The 27,749-nt window shown below is 40.8% G+C and overlaps 1 protein-coding gene and 1 long non-coding RNA gene across 5 annotated transcripts in view; one reads left to right on the top strand and one right to left on the bottom strand.

Annotated features, from left to right (window-relative positions):
• The window catches only part of EIF2B3 (eukaryotic translation initiation factor 2B subunit gamma), an 84,140-nt gene that overhangs the window by 37,451 nt on the left and 18,940 nt on the right, over positions 1–27,749 (top strand). For all 3 annotated transcript variants that reach the window (XM_081193215.1, XM_081193216.1, XM_081193217.1), the window contains exons 6-10: positions 4,901–4,990; positions 16,938–17,068; positions 17,358–17,548; positions 21,630–21,707; positions 23,258–23,406. In XM_081193215.1, the coding sequence (XP_081049341.1) occupies positions 4,901–4,990; positions 16,938–17,068; positions 17,358–17,548; positions 21,630–21,707; positions 23,258–23,406 (639 nt within the window). The remainder of the gene's footprint in view (positions 1–4,900; positions 4,991–16,937; positions 17,069–17,357; positions 17,549–21,629; positions 21,708–23,257; positions 23,407–27,749) is intronic.
• LOC308586568 lies at positions 9,033–21,622 on the bottom strand. 2 transcript variants are annotated; one of them, XR_014007952.1, is made up of 3 exons: positions 21,530–21,622; positions 13,304–13,479; positions 9,033–10,519 (listed from the first exon to the last, which is right to left on the bottom strand). It is a non-coding gene; the product is annotated as an uncharacterized lncRNA (long non-coding RNA). The 2 variants fall into 2 exon arrangements; XR_014007953.1 differs by lacking the exon at positions 21,530–21,622 and adding an exon at positions 15,163–15,209.

The raw sequence follows: 27,749 nt of genomic DNA, 5'->3' as shown, positions 1-27,749 counted from the left end.
GAACAGATCTGTTAGCTCCTCCTTGAAACCCATTCAACCCAGTCTATGTTATCTCTCTTGATGGAAAGCCCTACTGCTGTCTTTTTTTCAGTGGTGAAGGGACTTTGGTGATGAAATTAAAACCCAAGATTTGGCTTAGCAGGTCATGTGAACCAGCTCATACTTCACGTTTGAGCTGCGTTATGATTCTGTGACTACCTTACCCCATATAACTGACTCTACTATCCTATTCATATGTTCTACTTCTACATCTCCACAAGATGCAAGAGGGGAGTGTGAGATAACATGTACAAATTTCTACCACCAGCACCCAGTCTCCCTCCATGAATTGGAGGGATAACTCCTGGGGCAGGGAACCTTCTCTACTTATGCATGATATAGTACCCATATTTTCTGTGGTTCTAAATCTTGCAAGGAGCCTACTTAAGCAGAGAAGTTTTCCTGCTACAGAAGTTCCCTCTCCAGCTCATAGAGAGCAATGGGGGCAGAACTAGCATGGTCATCCTTGCTCTCCCCTCTTGCATGTTGATTAATGCTTGCCCTGTTTATCCATCGTCACCTCTTTAAGATGTCATTGACACTGATGTCTCAGTTCATTTCAGATATTTCTATTGTGCTAATGCCACTGAATATAACACTGCTGCTGCTTCAGGACTCCACGCTGAATTCTCCATTGTAGAATATTCTGCAAATATTCCATGAAGCAGTTACTACACTATTCCACTTTTACTGTGTAAAAACATAATTCTAGAGACTTAGCTCTAGCATCCTGTGTTTGTCAAGGCAGTACACCCAAAATATTCAAATTTATTCATAACTGGTTTATTAACCTCAAGTATGTTCCATGCTAATGTTAACATAATTAGTGCAATGTGTATATAGTCTCTTCTTGAATTATTCCTGCAAGTTCTAAATGTTCATTATAAAACTGGGAAGATGTTGAGTGAGAAGCAGCACCAACACAAACTAACTGTTTGTGCTTGATGTATGCCTATCCAGCTTTTTGTTCCATTGTATTTGACCACATGGCAGTTTTTAATAGATTCCTAAATTCTCTCTACATTTCTAAAACACCATATTCAAAAATGTCTTTTTGAATAGCTACTAGACCATTGTTGTGCATGCTTTGTATCTGATGCTTTTTTCCAGGAAGCCTTAATTTTATTCCATAAAGAACAGGACCAAATTAGATAAACTTGATGGCAGATTCATATGTTGGTGTTCTTGGATTTTCATCCCTTGCACCACTTCCGTCGTCCACTGCTCAATAGTCTGTCCATAGCTCAAGTCTCTGTTAAGGGGAAAGCCTCTTAAAAACAGTGCTTTTTTCTAGGGGGACGCATACCCCTAAACATTTTGTGAATCTTCGTACTTTTGTCCATTTACTGTAATTATTTTTCCCGATTTGAACTATAAAATGGTGATTTTCTTGAGTGAAAATGAGAGTACCCTAAACTTTTTTTTAGAAAAAAGCACTGCTTAAAACAGAAGCAAAGTCATTGAAAATCAATCTTCTACCTCCATCTGCTTTGAATCCATTAGTCAGAACATGGGTTTTCATTCTTTATTGAAATGATTCTCCCCCCCCCCCTCCATTTTTTAAGCAGTTAGGTCCTGCCCCTTGTCTTGTCTTCCAATAGAAGATTGCCATTGTGTTTTTTATGGACTTCTCTATTGTCTATGACTCTATGTCATCCCCAGAATTCTTTTGCAGCTTTTCATAATGCCCTACCTTGTACAGCTTCCAGCTATTTTCCAGCACTAAGGATATCTCTCCCACTATCCCTCAGTGAAATTAACAGAAATGGTTTTAGTCTTTAAAACACACACTTGCACCTTAAGACTAAAGCCCCCTCTGTCCCCCTCACCATCCCTAAAATTATAAAAGGCAAAGGTGCTACTTTTGTCTCATGCCTCTATGCAAGGAAGAATTTAGTGCTCTCATGAGAGGCTGTCTCAGACAGAGATATGTGACGATACTGAATGTTAATTAAATTTAGGGCCCTTGTTGCTTTGAAAGTTGAGTTTCCATATTTTATGGGAATCTAATCTTTATCAGTCAGTTTTGTAGGTGCTCTAGTTTCACTGTGTTGGATCAGAGGAGGGAAACTGATAATTTAGGGCGTACGGTAATTAAGAGGCCTGAATATTATTCTATTAATATTTATTTTTTCTATTCTGATGTGTTTAGTTCTAGATTTAGCCTCAAAACTCTGAGGATCCATACTTGTTTGAACTCCATAGGGCAATATTCTTTTAATCCTGCCTAGATTTGTTTTAACACGGAAGGTTGTCGTATTTGCCAGGAATAGAATTGCAGTGCTTCAGGGTTTGTACTTCCATAAATTCTTTCATGACTTTAATTTGTATTTGATTGTTGGCAGGGTTGCAAGATTTGTATGATCTGATTGACTGACTGGGTAATTTTTTTAATTAAATATAGTTTGAACTCCCTTAAAACATGCTGCATTTGCTTATAAAGGAGTTTGAAATGAGTTTTGAAGTATCTTCCCCGCACTTGGTCATCTTTAAGTAGTTGAGCAAGCAGTTAACATTTATGACTCCATTTTAATAAATGTGTTGGAGGTCTTTAACGCAAACAAAATGTGCTATTCAGGCTAATTAAATCAATACTGCCATGTAGGAACTTGCAGTTTCTGGAATTGCTCTCTTAAAGCTCAGATATAAACAAAAACCTCGTTATTTTTGTGGTGTACTACTCTGAATGAGGGAGGTGTTTCCTGCTTTATACTGTTAGTGGAATGCATATGGGATTTTTTTGTTGTTGAAATGTGACCTGCAGCTGCATTGGATTTGAGCAGAGCTGTGTGGGGTGGCAACATATGAGAATTCCAAATTCTCCAGCACATTGTCTCCAGTTTACAAGAGAAAAGAAGAAGTTTCATTTCCAACAATTTCTTCAGTTTCTGTACTTGCCACACTTGGCTGAAACGTTTAATTCAACCAACAAATTAAATAGGAAGGATACTACAGGTATTGACCCAGAAATCAATTATACATTATCCCAAATTCTCTGAGCAGAAGGTAATAAAAAACCAATATTTTGGCTACAGTCCAAAGTTCCTTGTGTACTCAGTGAAGTCTCCTATCCCATGTCAAAGCAACATACAGGGTGCAATCTGCCATTTAAGTGAATGAGTAACCTTGCTTCTGGGAACTTTTAGTAAGTATAAAAGTCACACTAACAGCACATGTCTACTCAAAAGCAGGTCCCACCCTGTTCAGTGTGATTTACTCAGAGGTAAATTTGTGTAAGTTTGTACTCTCAAGGTGCAATCCTTTGTACACTTACCTGGAACTATGGATTGTATCCTACAAAATCATTACCTGAGCAAGATGGCTTCTGTTTGTGCATTGGAACTACCCTGTCCTTTCCTGCCTTGTGTGCCCCCTGCACTTCCTAAAATCTCGTCTGGAGGTTTCCCCAAACTTTTGGAGCCGATTGGGTTGGGTGTAGCAAGGCAGGTGGAAGGGCGAAGAAAGTTATTCTTCTAACTTTGTTGGATCTACCCTAAACCTCACTGAAAATTGAACACAGAAGTGGGACTTTTGAGTAAACCTACATAGGACCAGTGCTTTTTTTCTGGAGGGACGCCGGGGGACGCATACCCCTAAACATTTGGTGAATCTTTGTCCATTTACTATATTTCTTTTTCCTGATTTGAACTATAAAATGGTGGTTTTCTTGAGTCAAAATGAGAGTACCCCTAAACATTTTTTTTAGAAATAGGACTGTGCTATAAATAATAGAATCCTATCCCATGGATGTAAGTAGCAGAATTGCTGAGAGAGCAAAACTGGAACTATCATCTTGCCTCATTCAAGATCCACCAATTGTATATTCTGCTTTGACCCTCATGGTTAGATTCTGACCCTGATTATGCTGCTTCATTGGGTAAGCCTGGTTTCATAAGTCAGTGCCAAACTGTATGATTCTAGTTTCTTTACAGTACATGTTTCCTTTTACGTGCAGAAGACAGGACTGAACATGAAGCACTATGTAGTATTTTACTTTTGCTTTGATTGAGTTATCTGTGTAAAAACATTTGCAGGTCAAGCAGAATTTAAAGTGATGATGCAGGTCATTAGCAAAAAACAAACAGAAAAATACCTAGGTTTCATGTTTCTCCTCTGCATGTCATGATCCTCTTGTCCATGTTGTGTGCACAGCTCAAGACCACCATACACACTGCCCAGACTTGTGCCCCCAGGAGGTCACTTTGGCGCTGCTAATGCAATGGTTTGACTTCACTTCCAGAGGTGCACTCCCATTGTCTCTCAAGACAGATGGATGCCACCAACACCAACATTTGTAATACTGTCTCTTAAGAAGAAACAAACCCTGATTTAAAATGTATTCATGTGGGGGGAATCCCATATAGTATATGAGAAAATTATTGTTTCTATAGAAATAACTAGCAAAGTGATGTTGGTATACCTAACTTGAAATCTTACTACAGTTCATATTAACTTGGTTTCTGCATTTAATAAAAAATAAAGAAAATATATGCAAAACACTCGTGAAGAATACCCATTGTATTAGAGGTACAGCAACAACAACCACCACCACCACCACCTTATCAAATAGTCTTGTGGCATCTTCAAAGACTATTGGATTAATTGTGGCCTAAGCTTTTGCAGGCTGGAGCCTACAGCACTTATGGAATAAGGGCAATGGATGAACAGGTGTATGTTTGTATGACACAGTCTAGTCATGGAAGCCATCAACATTCACCTCCCTACTAATTCCGCAGCAAGGGTTTGGGAACACAGATGTCTCTTGTAAAGTTTTACCATATAGTGATTTTAAAGTGGAGCTCTTAAAATGGCTGTGGAATGCAGAGCCGAATAACTTCACTCTCTTTCATTCCCTTTCCAGGCATTCTAAAATGCACATTAGGACAGGACTGATGGATGCTCATCTGTACTGCTTGAAGAAATGTGTGGTAGATTTCCTTGTAGAGAACAGGTAAGGAAAGAGGTCTTCTAGAGTCTAAATCACATGTGCATTTTTAAGTGTTTAAATAATCACATTAGAAATTACGTGGAATGCATAAGGTGGGATTTTCTGTTCAGAGATTCTTCCACTGTTGGACGAGGGTGGGTGGGCAGAGAGAAGATACTTTTATGATTCTCAACCCCATTTAATTGCTGTGATTGGGTTTGAATGCTTCCTAAATTCCTCTTCTCTTAAAAAACAAACAAAAACACAACAAACCCTTGAGCTTTCCCGTTCTAGCAGCTGCAGTATTTTCTACCCAACCTCTGTTCCTTAGGTTAATCTCTTCCACCTCCTATGCCAACCCTGTAGTGACAATGTCAGATACAAATGCCCCTTTATGCCACACAATCTCCAAATCTGCTTTGGAGGGTTGGGGAGGGGGTCGCTCAGAACAGTTTTAGGAAGCACATTGGAGGAGGAAAGGGAGAGAATGATTTGCTTAGTGATGTGTTGAATACAACCCTGTCTGTATATCACCCCTGCACACTATTAGTGGAAATACTTGTGGTGAGACACTGTGTTCAACAATCTTGCTTTTAGCCCTCACCTGATGAAAAATCAGCTGGGCTCTGCTGAACGAGAGAAGCCAGAAGCTTCCTCCCAGAAACAGAGCTACAAAGGTGGAGGGATGATTCCAGCCCAAAAGATGGGAGGAAGGTTGCAATTTGCTTTAGCTTGCTCGATGCCAGCAAAGAGCTAAAACAAGCCTTTGCCCTTCCCATTGGCTCATTTTTGTGCCTGTGCCTCAGGTGGATGGAACTCCAGCTGCATGGCAGGTGCAGAGAAGGCCTGCAGGAGTCCACAGCCCCTTTCCATTTCTGAACTGCAGGAGAACCACAGAGGTGCCTCTGTTTGTCCTTGACCTTCTGCTGTGTTTCAGAGATGCAGCTGGCGTCAGAGCTGCTTCTTGGTGATGGCTATGTTCTTTTAACCATTAACTTTTTAACTGAGTTTTCCTGAAACATTGGTACAGATTGCACAGTTGCAGACACAGCTGCAAGGCATTGTACTGAATCACTATAAAGACGACAGCAACAACAACAACAAGAAATGACATTGATCATATTGACAAAAAGTTCACTGGCCACCTAGTCTGTCCAAAATTAGTTGACCACTGGTGCCATGTGTGATATGGGAAGGCTCATTGTTTTTAACTAAGAAGTTACCACAGGACTTCTGCTAGCTGAACATATCAAATGAGAGGGAAGTTTGTTCAGCATAAATGCTTGACAGTTAACTGTATCTGACAAGACCAAAGCAAGCTGTTTAGACACTTAAATTAAATCCAAACCCTCAAATGTGTATTTTTTTTATGACTGATAACTTCCCACCCAAAAGCAGTAGCAATAGAAGATGGGATATACCACACTGAACCAATAATCATGCTGGTTTCTTAGAGAAACCTAATACGTGCCTGCTTTCTCTTAATTCACATCTATTGGGGCTTCCTTGTTAACAAAATTAACATATTTCCATTCCTTTTGTGTGTATCTTCTGTGTGTATATTGTTTTGTGCATCTGCAAATCCCACCCCATCCTGGATAACCTTGCACATCTTTGATACATCCTGTATTCTTTAACTTGTGGTGTTTCTTCTATGAAACTGAGACCACCCACAGAGAGGAAGCAAAACAACCATTTATGGAAGAGAGCAATCCTGGCTAGAACAGTCTTTGTAGGAAAAAGTCAGCGCATTTGCCTTAAAATCAGGAGCAGCCCATAGTTGAGCCCACGGACCCTCGCTTTTATTACCACTTGCTGTAGTCACTACCGTAAATGAGATAGGTTGTGTACTTCAGTGTCTCTCATCACCTCGAAAGCCAAATGTCTGGATTTAGGAAACTTCAGGATTGCAACTCTATTTTTTACTTTTTAAAAAGCTGGTGTGAGTGGGATAGAATGAAAATCAGTAAAAATTGCTGCTACGTGATACAGCAGAGATAATAGTTTACTAAACCTTAACTTGTTCATGAAAAAGCCAGCCAAGGAAGAGAGGTCAGCTTCAAAAATACATCTACATGCAGGGTGTTCCCTTCAGTACAATGCACTCGAATGGTAAAAGGACAGGGGCAGTACTGTATTCAACTACCCACATCTCATCAGTGCAACGATTTCCTCTTACACAACAGGACTTTTCCTCCCGCTGTGCATACCCTGCACTCTCCACAAATCTGCTCCAAATTGTTGCAAGAACCCCTAAAACAGGTTTGGGGGGGCGCTGGGGGCTGTGGAGAGAGAGGGGGGAGAGAATATTCTGTTGTGCCTTTGTGCTTTTGAATATTCTACAGCCATTTGTGAGAAAGGCAGACTTTGCATTCTGTAGTGACCTCCAGATTAGGCTGCTGTAATATGCTCTATGTGGAACTATTTGGAAGCTTCAGTTTTTGCAGAATACTGCATGTAGAATGCTGACAGAAGCTCAGCACTCTGATTTTATCATGTGGGTTCTATGTGATTTTCTGGGCTCAATTCAAGGTGCTGGTCTTAAACGTAGCTTTGAATCCGTATGCTTTGGAAACTGTCTTATTCAAAATGTTCCTCCCCATTTTATCATCCCAGGAACCCTGTAAGGTAAGCTAGACCATTAGATAGTGGCTGGCTCAAGGTCCAAGCCCATTATACCATGCTGGCACTCATCTACTCCACAGCTAAGGTAGACAATTATTTAGTAAAATGAACCTTTGAGCCTGATTCGGGGGGGGGGGGCATGCATTGACTAAACAAGAAGGAGAGCAAAATAGAATCAGGCACCTATCACAAAAGGAAGATTTGAGGACAACTTCCTCTTGAGTAACCTACCTTCCTATATATATTCTTAAATAAACCAAACTAGAATTTAAAACGGATGAATTAGTTTTGTCTTATTTTGTCAATTTTTTAATTTTTTGTCCTTAGTGAGATTCAACAGCTATGCATGGAGCAGTTCGCTGAGTAACGTGGTTACTGTGCTCTGCTGAAAAGCTCGTTACATTCCAGCTGAAGCTCTTGGCTGGCTTGTATTCAGACTAGCTAAATTGTCACCTTTAGTGCCTCTGAAAAACAGGAATTTAAAAAACAACTATAAATGGTTGAAAAACCCTGCATTTTGATAAACCACTTCCTCTGAAGTTCCCCTTCCTCTTCCTTCAGCCAGCCTTCCAGACCTGCCTTTCTCTGGAAAAGTGTTCCAGAAAAGATCGCTTCTCCAACCTCAACTACAGTTTGAAATTCTTCCCGCGAGGGAAAAGTTGAAATGTGTCCTGTACCTCCTATGAAGAATACTGAGATTACCAGGGGGTGGGAAGCTCTGCTTCAGTTGATGAGGGTATATTTTGTCCATACGCTTCTGCTTGATTTGCTTTGTGGTATGTTGTACACAGAGGCCCCCGCAGGTTTACATTAAGATGCTGCCCAGACTAAACCAGCCCATAGCTTTGCTTTCCCTTCTCAATGCCTTTTTATCATTCACACTGTCACCTGTGTTTCCTGGCAAGGCCTACAGACTGTGAGGGAGGTCTGGCAGAGCCAAACTCCTGGCTTAATGCATGCTTTCTCTCTCTCTTTCTCTCTCTTCTCGCATGCCGAAAAGATGGCTGCAAAACAGAGCTTGCTCTGTGGACACCTAATAGAGAACACGTCAGCCGTATGGCTGGAATGTATTTTTTTGCCCTGTAAAAATCAGGTTGTATAATGAATACTTTCCTTGTGATTAAAATGCATAAAGAAACAAATTTGTTCAGAAGAAACTGAGCAAATTGCAATATTTCTAGTAATCAAAATGCAAACAAAGTGTATGTCCTAATTATTTATAATGTGGAATATGAAGTTTTGTCTGTTAAGTAAATGTGCAATTAAGGATATGTGGTTGTTGTTTTTCCTTCCTACTTATGAGGACACCACTGCTTCACACTTGCCTACATTTTAAACAGTCCCATTTATTCTATCTCAATAACTCTTAAATCTGAAGATTTACAGAGTTGGGGGTGGTCCTGCAGTAGGGGAGGACAGAGTACCTGAAAGGGAATGAAACTTTGAGGGCACTGAAGTCACCACCTCTTCCATAGGAAGCTTTTTCTCTGCTCAGCGCTACTTAGATTTCTTTGGTGCCTATGTTTCCTAGCTGGTCTCAGTTGTATTTGCAGCTTTCAGATGTGCACACTGTCAGATTTTAACAGTCTTTGTAACTGTCATTTCAGAGTGTTGTAGGTATATTGAGTATTTTGAATCATAGAACTGTATGCAAATCCTTTGATTTCTTGATATATTAAAATATGAGCAACCCCATCCAGAAGAGGCTGTTGGTCCCAGACCTGGGAACTACCTGCAAACAACACCTCCATCTTACCTGGATTTAGCTTCAGTTTTTTGGTCCACATGCTGCTTATTACTGCCTCTAAGCACAACTTCAATATCTGGACTTCATCTCCTGACACTGATGGAACAGAGAGAGAACTGGATGTCATCAACATAGTGATGGCACCTCACCCCAGATCCTCTAATGACTCCATCATATAGCTGTTAAATAGCTTGGGCAACAAGATCAAATCCTGTTGGGCAACCACAGAAGAACTTTCATGGAACCAAACAGAAGTCATCCAGTGTTATGCTCTAGAATTGCTTTCAGAGATAAGAGCAGAACCACCATGAAACAGTGCTCCCAACTTCCAAATTCTGCAAGTGGTCTAGGAGGATACCATGGTCAATGGTATCAAAAGCTGCTGAAAGGTCAAGGAGAATCAACAAGGTCACACACACCCTGTCTCTCTCCCGACAACGGTCAACCAGAGCAACTGAGTCAGTTTCAGGCCCCAAACCAGTCTGAAGCCAGTTTGGCTCCAAATAATGTTTTATCCAAGCATTCCTGGGGCTGTACCACCTTCTTGAGTACCTTTGGACATTTTTGCATACATTGGGGTATATTAAGAAGCACCTTAGTTTGATTTAAGTGAGATTATTGTTTAGTTTTTTGAATTTGTTACCAGAAACAATGAATAGTTGGGAATGGGAGTCTGGAATAACTAACTCCAAGATATGGTACATCTCTGAACATGGCTTTATAGTCCCACTTAAGGGGGACCTGTTCTGTGTTATAAAATTCAATGGCATAGAACTGTCAGACTGTATGGAGACCCTGAAGTCATCAAACTGATCTGTGTCCTTGGACTTAAACTCTCATCACTAGTAATATAACGGGTACACAACAGTAGATGAACGTATCATTTTGTAACCACAGCCATGTGACACTTTCAGTGGCAATATAAGCACTGCATGAGGGAAATAATAGATTTTATCCAGTGCTTCTACAGTAGACATATACTGTGGAATTGCCATGCTTTCTTCACTGTTTTTATGAAACACCCTCATGGCACCACCATCCATCATTGTCATCCTGTATTTTCTTTGAGGTTCTTCCATCTATTCTCAGACTGCAGAGTGACTTTTTTTTCAGTAGAATGGAAAAGTAGTGCAATCTCCACACTTGTGGATCCCATTTTTTTCCAGGAGATCAAACAGGAGCTGTGAGCATGGAAAGACATGAGGCAAAATGATGTACACACAGTCCAGGCCAAAAACTGTATGCCTGTTTATTTTCCCTACTGTTGCATATAACGCACATCTGCTAGCACTGCATTCTTAGCATGTCTCTGAAATTCCTAAGTTTTAAAGACGGGACTCAGTAAAGAAAGTTAAAAAAAGAAGAAGCTAATAATGGCTTCTTCCATTGTGCTCACTAAAGCCATATTGTGGGAAATCAACCCAAACCCTGTCTTTTAAGGAGTGCTGAGTCTGAAGCAGGTGGTATTAACTGGGGGCTGCATTAACTCTTTTCAAATCTCTTTTCCCTTTCCTTGAAGAGACATGTTTGGTGTGTATATATGGTAGGGGCTGTTTGCCCGCCTCCTGCATTGACATTTTAATTTGGTCCATGATATAAATATCATTTCCCTAATCCCCCTGTTCTTGGCATTGTTTTGTCTTTTTTCTTCAAAGTGAGTTGACTTTTTTCTCTCTTTAAAGCAGTGGGGATTGAGGGGGGGAGGGGAATTGTGACTGGTTGCTCTAGTTTGGAGAAATAGAGAGCTGGGGGGAAACCTCCAAGTAACTGTTGTTTCATTATTTGTATTCACATGGAAATTTTTAATCTCCATCAAAGGATCAGGAGAAAATAATGTTGAGATCCAACAAGAGTGCGCCTGGTTTACACGGCATTTTTAAACGTTATTTGGCTTTATCCCTTAAAACGATGAGAACCATGAACTATGTACCAACAGGGTTCATAATTAACTTTTCTCTTTCTTCTATCCTCTTTACTTTTTTGTCCCTCCCTCCCTCCCTCTGCCCCCACTTACATCTTTCTTATTTTTTTGAATCTGCAAAACTCATCAGGACTGAATTGGCGGGATTAATACTTAACTGACAAGCATCTGTCGGTTAGAAACCCATACTGCTATAGGTGTAACACTGGTCTATTCCTATTAAGATCAATGTGAATTTCCTGGTCATAATAGAGGTAGGAAACCTAGCCAAATCTCTACTTAAATTCTAGCCAAATATTACCAGATGGTGGTGTAAAAGACAAACCAGAGCAATATCAAGTCACAGCTCTCCAGAAGTGTCAGGTGAACTTCCCATAGGAGGTGCAGCTGGCTTGAGAGGCGAAGGCAAAGCAGTGGCAGATATTAATAGTAGAAAGATACTAAAAAGTGGGAGGGAGGCAACAGAGGAACTGAGCCAAGAACCAAAGAGCTCTTTTCAAAAGCTCCAGGGAAGTAACTTTATAATTGTTTAGGCTTAATCCCTCAGTATGTTAAGAAACCCTACCTACAGTCTCAACAAACCTTCAAATGAAGCAATCAGTCAGGGAGACCCTGAAATTAAAGGAACAATTCTGCTCTGTTGCTTTGGTCTTTGTAACTACTATTATACCTGAGAAAATAAGTGATGGTGTTGCTCTTCTTAATGAGGAGGGCAACACTCTCACCCTGTAAGCAGTGCTAAAGAAAAGATAGCAGATTTCACAGGTGGGGGCTGGCAACAATAAAAGATTTCACACTTCATCACAGATCAGTATTAAAAAAACACACGAGGCGCTATTAAAATGCTAATACTCATTAATACTGTTTTATGGTGTTTAACTTTAAACATAGAAAATAAAAATGAATGACAGCCAGTGAAATGGGAGTGACACTTGTAGTAAAAACATCTCAAGCAAGCAAGAAACAGTACAAGGAAGTATAAGCAATAGCTGTGTCCATCCCTGCCGGGGGTCAGGCCAAAGAGCACCATTTTGAGGACTAGGAGGCAGAGGAGACCATCCAAGAATTATCTGTATGACATGATTTTGGAGTAGCTGGTTTTGTTGCTTTTTGGCATGACAGTGGGCCAGTTTTTGTTACTAACAGCGTTGTCAAATATTTTTCAGGATTTAGGGTGTGTTTTGCTAAACGCCAGTTCTTGGGATCCTGTTCTGCAGAGGCGGGAATCTTGCTCTGCATGAAGGACATTTTATAAATATATTGTAAGCTGTAGGCCTGTGGCTAATTTTACATATTTTATTTGGATAATGGAAATTTCATCCCTTCCATGAAAACATTCATGAAGCTTCCTGTGCGATGAAGTGTAGATGTTCATTTGGTGGACATGTGTGCATTACCCTTGTCCTAAAAATATTAGCCCTCAAAATAAAAAGCCAACCCCAGAATTGTTTTAGATTTGTCTTAGAAATCAACAGATTTTGCATGCAGTTTGTTTTTCTTACTCAGTTAACCTTTTGCATGAGACTTTGTCCGTGGCAATAAGGCCAAACCCCACATTTTTCAAATGAGATTTTTATGCTGCCAGGGAGTCCTGTTTCAGCCATCAGTGTGTAAGTGGCCTGCCTCTGTTCTGCTTCACTATATTCCTCCTCCTGCAGAGTTCTGCAGGCTTCAGCTGCCATGACTGCAAGTTTTCACCAACTTGTGGCTGAATTATTTTCTGTATGTGGATCAGACAGTACAATTCAATCCAATCACTTGGAGAAGCTATAGGATTCAGGATAAGAGGGAAAATATCTGGGTTTTATCAGTTTGCCTGTTCTTATGCCCCATCTGCAGAGAGTGATGAGAATTGTTAGAGGACTGCTATTCCCTTCAAAGAGCTACAGTTATCAGAGCTCACAGCATCTTCAACTAACTACAATTCCCAAGATGCTTGAAGGGGAGCCATGACTGTTTTAAGTCGTGTGATGCTGCTTTAAATGTATAGTGCAGATGGCACCTATGTTATAATCTGAGCAGGCAGCTGCTGCTTCTGTCTTACCTGAAGAATCAAGATGGGCTACTTTGGCTCTTCCCATCTTCCTTCTGATTGGCCTCTGTTAGTGTTAATCCTCCTGCCTTTTCCTTCCTTCTTGCTCCAGCTCCATATTAATTTGCCACATTGGCTGGCAGACTTCCATGTAAGATTCTCACGCCGTCACTAGTGTTGGCAAAAGCCTTAAAGAAAATTCCAAAGGCTTTATTGCTCACTGCCTTTCTGTTAATAAAACAATATCTTCCAAAAGCATTAGACCCTGGGACAATCCACAATAAACCCTGCTTAAGCAGCACCGAATGACCAGCATTCACATGTGATTATTTTTTCCCCTACAAAATGTGTGGTAATAAGGAAGCAGGTTGATAGTGCCAAGCTAGAGATCATGCTGTTTATCACATACACCCCTATTTTTATTTTTTAAAGGGCAATATAATGCTAGGTAGAAGCATCCTAAGACAAGCTTTGCCATCTTCCCATTTCCATCTCTTTAATGCCCTGCTGGGCAACATTGCATCAGACAATGTTGGCCTCTGCCAAACGCAGCAATTTTATATGTAATGGATCCCATAAATGCTCTGGTCAGCCTCTGAGAGAAACACAGGACTGTCAGTTTTGGACTCAGCATAAAACCCAAGCAGGAAATCATTGCTGAATGGCACAGCTGCGTGTAAACATTTTAAGCTAGTAAACTGCCCATCTGCATACCCACATGCATGGCAGAAGGCAAGGCAGTGGGGGAGGAACTATGGTGCACTCAGGTTGTAAACAGCAGGGAGAGATGCTGTGATTCAAGAATGAAGAGTTCTTGATTATAGCCACTTTAAGCTCTGTCATTATTTTAGACATTAAGGACAGATTGCAAAATACAATGCACAGAGGAAGCTAAAATTATGACAAAATAATATAATTATGTTTAGATACTTCAGATTGCTCCACAAGCAGTGCCTAAAAATTTATAGGGTACAATTTTGAAACTTTGGTTGAAAACCTCAGTGGTACCAATGCCAGGAAAATGCTGGGTTTAATCTTTACAGTAGGTCTGGGGATGAAAGCTGAAATATCCCATGGAAGTCAGAGATGGAAAAAATCAATTCTGGCTTCAAACCTAATCCAACTCCTCTATGTCTCAAGGCCATTTTGCATATTACTTTTCAAACATCATCTCTGAGTAGGAAAAAATGTGTGCCCTGTAATATATGATGGGTGGCTTGTACACATCAGGAAGCAAATACCACCATGGCTTCCTGATGTATGAACCTGAGATGTTCACATCCCTCTCATTTCACTTCATATATTACACTATACACATTTTCCAACACTACAAACAATTTCCATGTTTGAGAAAGTGTCATACATATGGTACTATGAGAAGACCAACTACCACAGGATTGTTCTTAGTGCGTATGCTGCATCTTTTAAGAATCCATTCAACATGTGAAATAACTCACTCTCCATGATTTATGTCTATGATCTTCATCTTTGCTATGTGCCAACCTAGAAGCAATGCCTTTTTTCCTCCCTGAGGAAAGAACCATGTGTGGTCCAAGAGCCTGCAATTTTAAACAAGCGGAGTTAGCCTCTTATCCTCATTTCGTGAGGCAAATAAGTCAGCACTGCTGGAACATACAAGGAGACAGCAAATCAGTCCCAGGTGTCCTAGTTACAAACATAGAGGAGAAATCTATAGTGCCACAAAAATTGTTTTAATCCTTTCACCACTAAATTGTTTGTCTGAAACCATGATAAGATTATAAAAAGGAACACCTGCTGAGTGAAAGCTGCTTGGTACCAACAATATTTTCAGAACATAACTGTTTAGATTCTAATTTTACCCAGGTTTTTGCTTTGTTTTTTAAACTGACATGGCTAATGCTTTTATGTTGTGAATGTGGAGTGGGACAGGGCTTGTAGTGCCTGTGCCTATCAGAGCATCTCTGGAACTTTCTAAAGCAGGAGTGGCTAATCTGTAGTCCTCCAGATATTACTGGACTGCAGCTCCCATCATCCCTAACCCTTTGGTCATGCTGGCTGGGGCTGAGGACAGTTGCAGCCTAAGAACAACTGGACAGAACAACAGTTTAGCCAGGCCTTTCATGCATTTGTCGCAAGGGGCAAAGTGGTGTCTTCCTCAGTTCTTTGCAACATAAGAGAGAACTTTATCTGAGAGTCCTCTCTGAGCTCAGTGATTTTACTCATTTTTCTTCCATTTTCTTAGTATTTTCAGTTAATTGGCTTAGACTCCATTTGTATTTTGCAAAAATCATTTTATTTTACCACCCATCCTGTGACATAGTAGGTAATGTTTAAAAAGTACCTCATGTGTGGAAGCAGGCAAGGTTATTGCTTGATATGTCTAGTTGGGGAGCAAAAGACTGAGCACTGTTGCTAAGGAAATTATCATTTTAGAGTTTATGCTTTTGGTAAAGGCCTCCTCTCTCTACTGAATTGGTGGGGGGACTTTCCAGGGAAGCAGTATAAACAGTCTCTGTTCTGGCACCTTCCAACCCTGCTTCTGACCCCACTGTCCAATTGGCTTCTGATGACTAAGACCTCTTGCCTAAGACTGAACATGCCACCAAGAAGACTTCCAAGCACTCAGAGGAGACAAAGCTCTTTGCCCCTTCAGATCCACGTACTTGATTTTTGTTTGCATTAAATTGAGCTTCTTGTGCATAGCTTAGAATATCATTGTAGTTATAAAATGTTATAAAATGTTAAAATAAATAAATAGATTTCTGATGGACAGAAGCAGCCACAGTAACATGTTGGCAAAGTCTCCCATGTCTGCTTTGGCTTCTCCTCCTACTCTAGCTACGGTATTGTAAGTACTTGGGTTTCAGTCCCAAGACCTGCTGATCTGATCCAGTTATTTACCATTCGTCCGCTTGTGAGGCTACACAGAGACCTCAAAGAAGAAAAGCAACCTGCTTATCTTACCCCCCGTGTTCTTCAAGTTGTCATCTGTATAGTATAACACAAGAGGGGCCCTGCTGGACCAGAACAAAGGCCTGTCTAGTCCAGCATTCTGCTCTCACAGTGGCCACCCTCATGCCTATGGGAAGCCCACAAGCAGAACCTGAGGGCAAGAGCTGCCATTTGCAGCAACTGGTATTCAGAGATCTATTGCCTCTGAGGTAGAACGTAGGTATTGTGACTAGTGGCCATTGGTAGCCTTGTCCTCTGTGAATTTGTCTAATCCTCTTTTAAAGCCATCCGTCCAAGTTATAGTTGGCCAAGTATACTGGGGTTAACCCACTCTCTTTCCCTGCTCCCGCTGTGTCGTCTTTGTTGGTTGGTATAAGGAGGTTGTGTGGAACGTAATGAACACTAAAGTGTTCTTGTCCAAATCTAGTTCTCTCTGTCTCAGGAGAAGGGACACAGGAGCACCAACTCACTGGCTTGTGTCATCTTTCTGTATTATATATAAAGTATCTAATATGTGCTCGGTGCTGTACAGAAGTCAAAACCAAAGTGCATGTCTACTTGCTCACAGTTTAAAGCTTCTGCAAATGCTCTGCTCGGGTTTCAAATCCAATGGCATCAATGCAAAGATAACAGTTCTAAATAAGCAACCTGTTTTTCTCGAAGTGTTTCCAGATTTAATATCTGTATGTTGTTTTGTTTTGACTTCCCCTAGGTCATTTACATCAATTCGAAGTGAGCTGATTCCATACTTGGTTAGGAAGCAGTTTTCCTCTCCTGCACCATTGCAACAGGGACAAAACATCAAAGAGCATGACCAAAGGAAAAAGGACCAGAAACCACTAGGTTAGTTCAAAAAGGCGTATGTATGTATGTAGACAGCTTATATACTGCTTAATTATAGACAACCCCACCTGCTTTAGCTGAATTGCACAGATCAGTTGATGGGGGGCTGAGTATCCTGTACATGTGTGCATGCATGCGAGAGCCACATCCACTTTTGTGGATGGCATTTTGTACAGCACACAGAAACATGCATGTGAAGATGTGCTGTATGCTTTCCCAAGTAATGGTTTCAAAATATTATGTGATGTTCACTGAAATCTCATTTTTATGGCTTTTGCATATTGTACAGACATCTATAGCTTCTTGAAGGAGGATAGCCTTTTTGAATTGGGCACAGACAACCTTTGTTGGAACAATCGGAGAGGAGATATGAAGGAAGCATTCCATGAAGGGAAAGTTCGTTGTTATGTTCACATAATGAAAGATGGGCTGTGCTACCGAGTAAACACTCTTGGGCTTTACATTGAAGCTAACAGACAGGTAAAACAAAAACAACCCACATCTGCATGCTTCTCTGTCTACTGGGACAATTTTGAGATGTTGCATGACTTGTGGAAGATGGAGGTGTGTACATGTTTGCAACAGTCCAATATAGACTGGTGTCCTGTGATCATAAATACACAAACTTCGGGAAATTATTTTTTACTGTGTTCTTTTGTCGGGCCCCCTGTGCTTATCTGTTAGAAATCTAAACTGTATGGGTCAATTTATTTATTTATTTATTTATTTAGTAGATCACCCTTCATCTGTAGGTCTCAGGGTAGTTTGCAATATAATATTACAATATAAAAAACACAAAATACGTAGTAAAATTTCCAATACTGTGTGTAGCTGTGGCAAAAATGCTGCAGGAGTTTGTTGATGGGTAGAAGAAGAAGAGTAGAAGAGTTTGGATATGATATCCCGCCTTTCACTCCCTTTAAGGAGTCTCAAAGCGGTTAACATTCTCCTTTCCCTTCCTCGCCCACAACAAACACTCTGTGAGGTGAGTGGGGCTGAGAGACTTCAAAGAAGTGTGACTGGCCCAAGGTCACCCAGCAGCTGCATGTGGAGGAGCGGAGACGCAAACCCGGTTCCCCAGATTACAAGTCTACCGCTCTTAAACACTACACCACGCTGGCTCTTAGAGGAAGGGTAAGGTGGGAAGTTTCTGCATCTTGGCTGCATCACTTAGAGGAAGGAGACTGAGTGGCCAAAGACTGCTCACACTTTTAAGGGATACCATTGCATTCTCCAGATTGCCACCATTTTGAGGGCATTTAGGTTTGTACAATCAAAATAGATTAAAATGCTCTGGCACAACAAATCCACTAAAAACAACAACACAGAGAGAGAGTTCTTGCAGTTAGGAAAGTGACAGGGAAATCCTAAAGTGTGGGATATGGGTGTATTGGTAGGAAGACCACCCTGAATTCTCATTGCCATGTAATATCCCTGCAAACAAAACTGTACAAATGCTCAATAAAAAGCAGGTATAGTATTACATCTATGTAAATTTTGTAGAAAGAAATCAGGATAAATGCTTAATAAACAGGTCATATGGAGGAGTCCCAGGCATTGGACAGTAAGCTGTTCTGCCATTTGAGATGAATGGGACCTGTGCTGTGGCATAGCCGGGATGGCAGCCATTTTATGGCAGGGGCAAGAGAGAGAGAGAGAGAGCACTGCTGCTACCATTGGTAATTTTGAGCAGTATGGCTAAGGGGGCCACTACTTGCTGTCAGCCTGTGTAAGAAGCCACAAAGTTGAATTCATCCAGAAACTGTGTGGGTTGCCTCTAACCCTCCCCCCACCCTGCCTTTAAGATATCTAAACAGTTGAAGCATTTGGGGTCAGGACTGAAAATGTGTTTGCACCTGGGTGGTAATCCCAACTAATGTGCAAATCTTCACAGGGGCTCGATGGTCAGAGAAGAGTTTCCTTGAATGTTTAACTTTCCAGGATGGTAACATTATTAAGGAAACTGCCGAGGGAAAACATCACAGCAAAAGTCAATGAGGAGTCCTTAAAAGGGAGTGTTGTTTCTAACATTCTGATTTTGTTTTTTCATTTTTTGGTTCGAGGTGCTCCTTTTAAAAAAAATCTGTATTTGTTCGATCTGCACACACATCCCGCCCCACTTTTTCTGCTTTAATTTGTGGAGTTGCATTCAGAATTCATTCACTCATTTGTTTGTGAGCATATTTAGTCCACTGGTACAATAAAAATTATGCCAAAGTCAGAATTTTTTTCAGAAAGCAGAGTCTTTGCCTGCAGCATTATTCTCTTAAGCCTGCTTTGCATATTACTGCTTTCTTCGCACCCTTTGTGTGCATGTTGCATAGTTAGGTTTGGAGTGGCTACATGTATACCTGTTCCATCACATGGAGGGAGAGAAGATTAGCTTCTGCTTCACCATACATAAGCCACACCATTAAGGAGATGCATGTGCAGATGTGCACACAGTATATTCTTTTTTATCAGTAACTTGCGAAACAGCTGTTAATGCTTCAGCAGCAGAAACAGAACAGCAGTTTACCTCCCTGCCCTTGCACTCAGGAAATGTTTTACTTGTTTTCAGTTGACCTCTTAAGTTTGCCGCTGCCTTTGTGTGGGCAGGTGGCAGCAGGAGGGAGTAGCTCCGAGAACAGGAAGTAGGTTTCTTCAGAAAAACGAAAAGCTAAGCTAAACCTCCTCTTGACCCTGACACTCCCTGCAAGTACTGCTCTATCTTTCATATCTCCTTTTTCTATGTATAGCCGCTCTCTCTGGCCACTTTTTTTCCTACTATATGGGCTCTGATATTTTAACTGAGGATTGTGCCTTGAGTATGCACATTATCTGTGTATCTTACTCGCTCCTCTGAAGACGTGACTATTGTGGAACAGAACATTTTCCTATTCTTTCATGCATTTACTGAAGCACCTGGAATTTACTACAGTCAGCATTAGTTTGACCTGGTAGAGATCATGCCCTTCTATCTACCCTTATGTCTTAAATCTTATTCTTACTACATACCTCCCCTATACCAGAAGCCTTCAAACATACCTTGAGAACTCATATATTCCAGATGGCCTGTCTTTAACAGTCTTTGCCACTGATTCTTACTACTTCTTTTTTTACAATGCTGTATTCTTACATTTTTTTAGTCTTCCAGTGTATCTTAAAGTATCCCATCTCATTGTTTCCTGCCTTGTGAGATTTTCCCCCTGAAAGGTAGCCTATAAGTACTTTAAATAATAAATACATAATAAATATATTCTGGCTCCTCTCTCCTCATCTCTTAAGTCTTCAAGGTGGCTAAATATGTCCAGCGTTATGCACAAGGTCTCTAGCCCTTACACAGGCAAAACAGGTCTTCAACATGGAACAAAAAGTGATCTAACAACTGCCTGATCCTGAACCAGCCCAAAATTGTAACTGGGGAGGAGGGGCCTTTGTCTCTTCATGCCTGGTCCTTGCCTTCTACTAGCAGCAAGTGAGTTTTTCTACTCGACTTCTGAGGTGTAAATCTAGGTAGCAGAACTAGCATAGGAAAAAAATTCTCCTGGGTTGTTTGGAATGTTTCAGTTCTTAGGTGCATAGCTGATATTTGCCTCTTAGATAATTATTTTCATTTTCTCATGCAGGCAACAGGCAGGAATGGTGTCCTTTTAGTTGACGATTTTTGCATTATTTAACTGGGGTACACATTTTAAAGCTTCACAAAGCTCTTGCACCTTTTCTCCTACAGATGGGCAGGAAAGCGGCTTGTGATTGGAACAGTTTTGAGCAAGGAAATGGCTGGAAGGGAAAGAGTTCGGCAGCCCCTCTCCCTTTGCTCTCTGCATGGTCCTTTGCTACATCTTCTTTCATATATCAGGGGAAAGTGGGTACAAAATTAGTGAAGATGGTATACAAAAAATTGCAAAACAGTAGGTGAAAGTGCTTGCAAAAATGTGTATATTGGTCAAAACTGCATACAGTTAGGAGAGATTAAAATTAAAATGCTGAATAAATTTTGAGGATTGACAAAAAAGATGCAGAGAACTGACTTTCAGATTGGAAAAATGAGAAACTGAGAGAACCAAAATTGATGGTGCCCCAATATTTCCCCAACACATCCATCCCTAGCTCTAGGTCATAGCTCTCTAGTCACACAGCATATTGCTTCTAATAATATTGATTGCTTTTAATTAACTAGGACTAGTAGTATTTTTCTTTCTCATCATGAACACCTCCCTTGTTCTCTTAAAATAGCAATGTCACCCGCCTGAGAATTCCAGCTGGAAAAAAAGGCCCAAGGCGCCCAAAAGATTGTCTCACCACAGATATACCTAGACAATCACTTCAGTCTGCAGGAGCACTCCTTCAGATACTATCACATCAGGAGATTCATTCCATATGATGTACAAATCAGATTATTAACGTGGTGGCAGCTACACTTTGGAACTCCCTCCTGATATATATCAGATAAATGCAATTTTTGCTGTCTCTTTGTACCTATTGAGGACCGTTCTGTTCCAACAAGCCCTTTGGGTGTAGATTTTTATCCCAGTTCTGCAATGGATTGTAACTTGTGACTTTGGATATCATCTTTCAGGTTCCTAAAATGCTGTCTTTGCTTTGCCCAGAAGAACCTCTGGTTCACTGTACTGCACAAGTAATTGACAGAGGTCTGGTGAGTAGCAACATCTCTTTATATGGGAGTCCTTAGTTTACATTATTTCCTTCCATATTAACTGTCCGCCTAATACAATGAAAGTTCTCAGAGACTGTATTTGGACTTACTATGTTGAGATATGTGTGATAATTGTGTTCATGCATGCAGCCACACCCTTTTGCAGCATGCCTGAACATAGGCATAGCCAGGATTTATTTTTGGCGGGGAGGCTTTATGTTGGGAGGGGGGCAGAACCGAGTTATCTGTGACACAATTGGTCAGTTAGTTAAGTATATTTATTTCTTTACCTGATTTAGGGGGGTAGTTGGGGGGGCAGCTGCCCCCTTTGCTCCCTGTGGCTACGCCCAGGTGCCTGAATGCAGTATGGAAGTCTCAAATTAACCCTATTTTTCCATTTCATCTGAACCAGGAAACTGTGGTTACCAACTTTAGAAAAAGACAAGATCTTAAACAAACTCTCAAACATGGTTTAAGATGCTGGTTTGATTTGAGGCTAGTAACCATAGTTTCCTGGTTTGGATGATATGAGAAACTATGGTTAATTGAAAACTACCACACTGCATTCAGGTGCACTGAAAAGGGAAGTGCTTGCATGCCTACAGGCATAAGGTTCACTCATAGCTCAGCTTATTTAACCAATATATAATTGTACAGACTGGGCCAGAATGCATCCAGCTTTAAGTCAAGTCAGCTCCTCTCTCAAACTGATCCATCAGACAGGCATCATTGTTATGTATCAAATTTGTAGATCTTGAGGTAAGCATTCAGTCAGATAGATCTGTCTTCCCCCACCTAATGCAACCAATTACCATTTACAGCAGGATGTATTGGAAAGTATTAAATTCTAAGTAAGAATGGCAACCAACAGTAGTATTATACTTTTTCCTGATTCCTCATAGATTTTAGGGTGGTAGCCAAAGACTTTGACCATTGGACACCATTGCTCTACTATCTATCTATCTATCTATCTATCTATCTATCTATCTATTTATTATAGTGGGTTGCACCAGCCACTCTGGGCGGCTTCCATCATATATACACATAGTAAAACATTAAACCCTTAAAAGCTTCCCTATACAGGACTGCCTTCAGATGTCTCCTAAAAGATATACAATTACTCATCTTCTTGACGTCTGATGGGAGGGCATTCCACAGGGTGGGCGGTGCCACTAGCTGTAGTGCACACATACACAGTTCTACATGAACAAAGCTTACACCACCCTCTTCAGTGCTAAGACTCATATCCTGGAGCCAGTTCTTTAGTTCTACAGCCCTGAAAAGAAATAAACAGACCTTGTTTATTGCGAAAAGACTCTTGGATCACAAACATGCTTCGTATGACTAGGGGAAGGCATAGCTTTTTTCAGAGATCAAATATCTGTCTGGGTTCCCATCTCCTAGTCTGCTGTAAGGGACTGTTCTTCCCTGCTGGTTTTCATTTAAGCTTCCATGAGTCCTTTGTATCTGTTCTGTGCTCATTGGACCTAGCAGCACCCATAAAAGGTAAATAGGAAGTTTAACTGTGTTTTCTTTCTGCTCCTCTCAAGGTTGGATCTGACAGCATTGTAGGTGCATCAACACAACTAGGAGAGAAAACGGCAATTAAACATTCTGTCATTGGTACTGCATGTGTGATCAAAGACAAAGTTAAAATTACTAACTGTATCATCATGAACTCTGTCAGGATTGAGGAAGGGTAGGTAGTTCTCTTAATTTTTTTGTGGTTTGACATATTTAAGTTTTGGTTACTGACTCACCAATGTCTGCTGAAGTAAGAGTATCCCAAGCACACTTGATCTTGGCTGAAAGCCCCAGGACAGAAGCTTTCATCTCCCAAGACCAAAAGAAAAATGATAAAAGAAAAATAAATGTTAAGTTGCAAAGGTAAGGGGTTGCATTCAGTGTAGCACTACGGTGAACATTACATTAGCACAACCATACCTTCCCAGGTTGACGAGCCCCCTCTTCCCCTCATATCCATCTACAGCACGTGCAGAAATCATCTTCTTGGCCATTGGACCCATTATTGGTCTCGTCCATTCAATCCACCGTAGCCTGTCTTTGCATGCAGGGGAAGTCCCAATCTCACTGAGGGTTTGAGACCCATCGGTTACCCTCACCTGCTTTAGCTGGCCAGTTGAAGCCATTTCTGGGGTGTGGCTGCTGTCACATACTGACAGCTTCCAGGAGCCACAGGTGAGAGATGAGTGCAGGGTGGGAACCAAAGGTGGACAAACTACCCCAAAAGGAGCATGGTGTGTCCTCCTAACACTCCATACACTCCACAAATGCTAAGTGGCAGCATTTATTATTTGTTTATGTAGGACTCACAGATCCCCCCAAGGATTGCAGCCTCTGTGGAGTTTCCCAGGGCTTTCCTCAGTCTTTGGTACACTGACCTTCCAGTCCTTCAGCATAGTTTTAACCTTTGATAAAAACAAATGGTTACTGTGCTTGCTCTGGCAGCACATATGCTAAAATTGGAACGATTCAGAGAAGATTAGCATGGCCCCTGTGCAAGAATGACACACAAATTCATGAAGCATTCCATATTTTAAAAAACAACAACAAATGGTTACCTGAATGGCAGCTGTCATGAATGTTTTCCACCTCCCTTTACAGAGCAGCTTCCTGTGAGCACTAGTGAATAGGAAACCCTACAATCTATTGACTCCTTTTTGCTTAAGCTTGACGTTGACTCATAGCTCTCATGAGGGTGGTGAGACCCCTGAAAAATGTGAAGTTGGTTCTCACAGCCACATGCTTGGGTGGAGGGGAGGAAGCAAAAGATGTCAGATCTCTGGATAAAACTGTAGTTAATAAAGGAAACTACAGGTGAGTGTGGTGCCCAGTTGCCAAACTTTGAGTACAACATAAATCCTTTGGCTCAAAAATAATGGCTAGCCTTTGGTTCATTTCTAAATTGATCCCACACAGTTTTGGTGCCATGAATTACGCTTGATAAATGGTACTCATATTCTGTTGAGAGTTTTACCTTGGAGGGAAATAGCTTTTTGGTGAAAATGGAAAGCTTGGGATATAAGGATCTCCAGTGTATAAACAAATGGAATAATTTAAAGAGTAACTGCAGGTTTTTTATTATTCTGATTTAGCACCCTACATTTGACAAACAAAATGGATCTGGGTGCTTTAAATACTACATTTAGCAATAAATATCAAAAGCTGATAGTTCATTGGGTGGGGAAATATTTTGAATATCTCATGTGTGAAATTATTCTGTACCTTCTGCTGTGGCATTAAATAATATTTTCCTGCACTTCTAAATATTGAATATTTAAAATTCCACTACCCATCTGCTTTGCTGTCCATGATTCACCCTCTGATAGAGCTCCTCTGTGTTAGATTGAGTATTTCTTCTAAGGTATTTGTGAAATCCCATCAACCCAAAATAGCCCTTGTGCTGCTTGGCTTTCATGAAATGAATCAGGAATTCAGCACCAAATAACGGATAGGATCTTCTCTTTAGAGTTGTGGTTTAGCTCACTTTTTCACCTGAGAGTTTTTACCTGGCTGCATGTGTTCAACCTACAGTGCTGTTTTCAACAATAAAGAAATGTGGAGACATTTGGAATTTGCATCAAAGCAACTCTTTAATAATGTTTATCTTTTAATTAGCGTGCATGAGCCCATTGATTTGCTATAACAGAAAGAGTTATTTTGAGCCAGTTCTCTTTTACATCAAGTCTAGATTCCTAGTTTGGTTAAGTAATCCTTAGCATTTTTTTAAAAAGAATCCAATATAGCTAAGTGAGATAATCAGTTCTCTCCTTAATGCTTTCCTCACTACACCGCTTGCTCTTCCATTTCAGAAGGCAGTAAACTAACTCAAGTTCCATATGTGCTGAATGACAGGCATGCTTGACCAGGTTTGGCAAGCAGGCGGGGTGAACTGGTAAAAGCTGTTAAAGGAAGTAATTTATAGAAGAGTATAAGTGCTGAGAGATGCTGGCAAATCAGGTGACAGGCAGGAGTGTAGAAAATGCCCATGTTTCCTTGTGGACATTCCCAAGGGCTCAGTGACAAATGACTGCACTAAGCTGTGCAGCCAGGAAGAAACTGCTACCCACACTGCAGAGACTATTCAGTTGCCAGCCAGGTGCATCCATGCACAGTGCACATGCTCTCCTTCAATCATTACAGCAGCTGGGAAATGGGTGTTGGCTTTTTTACTTTGGCTAAAGTGTGGCAAGGTAGGAGTCATGATTTATGCCTTAAGTGTTTGACACTTAAGTCTTTTGTTTTTAGGCTGCTTACCATGCAAACAGCTACGGCCCCTGGCAATAACTGAAAGGTGACCCCTGGCTCCAAGCTCTCTCATTGGTTCTGTTCTGCTCCTTCTGCCACATATTTGACCAATGGAAGAGTGTGGCTTGCAATGAGAAGTGAGCATAGAGATTGGCTGGTGAGTTAATAGCCAATCTCTGTATCAAAGCCAGTTCAGCTAAGTAGAAGCAACTCTCCCACAGCCCACCCCAACCATCCCTAACAGTAGGTAATCTGTTACAGATAGGTAGCCGTGTTGGTCTGCCATAGTCAAAATAAAAAAATTCCTTCCTATGGTTAGAGGTGGGAGATTCGCAAGAAGTATGCTGATTCCCAAGGGAAATGGAACACCAGACAGCGGACGGGGAAGGAACAATCTTGGAAGCAAAGTTGGTCTTTAAGGTGCTACTAGTAGGTAATCTGCCTGAGTTTCTACAGCCTGAAATCCAGTTGTTGTGACCAGTCCAGTCAAGGATTGTTGCATAGTATCAGAAGGTGCTGGGGAGAGAAAATCTTAATAGAAGCATATCTTCAAGATGCCGTTCATATTATTCCATTTACTGTATCTTTCAACAGAGCAAGCGAGCCTCTGTTTTTTGTAGCATTAAAGTTGATTCTAGAACCCCAGAATGATCCACTCAGAGCCAAACTGGGTGTCAGGATCACAAATCCATGAGTTTAAACCTAGATATTCCACAGCCATGTAGAAAGTGGGGAATTGGAATGGTGGTCACTGTAGTGGCTCTTAGTTATGTTGCAGATTCTAATAGATGTTATGGTTAGAGGTGGGAGATTCACAAGAAGTATGCTGATTCCCAAGGGAAATGGAACACCAGACAGCGGACGGGGAAGGAACAATCTTGGAAGCAAAGTTGACAAAGGACAAACTTGCATATTCCCAAGCTTAAGTTTAGTCAATAGTACTAGAGAGATCCACATTTGGAGTTGCTAATTTTGAATTTCATTAAGTTGGAAAAAACAGTGAAGCAGAAACATCAAGGTCTTACCCAAATTTCAGTTTTTAACATGTAAATGGAATGTAGAGGAAACACCTCAGGGATACTCAATTGACAAATTATCTGTGCATTGTTTAATAGGAATGTCTAGGTGTCTAGTCTCATGCTCAACCAACTCATTCAAAAGGGATTCTGTTGCAACTTGTCACAGAGCCCTACAATTTATAATTATTCTCCATGTTAAAAATACTCAGTTTGCTACTATAACATGGGCAGGAGACTGTAGCCGTTCCATTGGGAACTTCCAGCCAAGTTCTCACAGCACTGAGCTGGCTTTGCCTATCATGTGGCATGCACAGCACATCTGGGAAGATTGCTTGCCAAATGACAAGTGGTAGTGAATGTCATCAGAGTAAAACTGATGTCATTGGTAACAGTAACATGTTTGGCAGGCTCTTTGCTCTTATTGTATAATTCAGTCAGTTTTATTTTCAGCATATTACTTAAAACACTGGATGTGCTCGGCTGCATTCCAAGATGCCATGGGCTTAAGCTGGCTATGTTTGTATATAAAATGTTTGCCTCTGGGTCTGCATGGTTAATCCATTGGGATAGAAGTGTTAAAAGACAAGATAAAATCAACAAAGTACTTTCTGGCCCACTTTTTTTCCTCCCCCAAGTGAAGGCATGGAGTTTTTGCCTATAAGCATGGTAATAGAACACTCAATCTAGGAATGATAGACGACTTCTAATCCTGCAGTTTTCTTGCATTTTTAGAACTAGTCTAGATAATCCATAT

Source organism: Podarcis bocagei (genome assembly GCF_964188305.1).
Source record: "Podarcis bocagei genome assembly, chromosome: 5".
In the NCBI taxonomy this organism is placed as follows: domain Eukaryota; kingdom Metazoa; phylum Chordata; class Lepidosauria; order Squamata; family Lacertidae; genus Podarcis; species Podarcis bocagei.
This window is presented reverse-complemented; position numbering and strand designations above follow the sequence as displayed.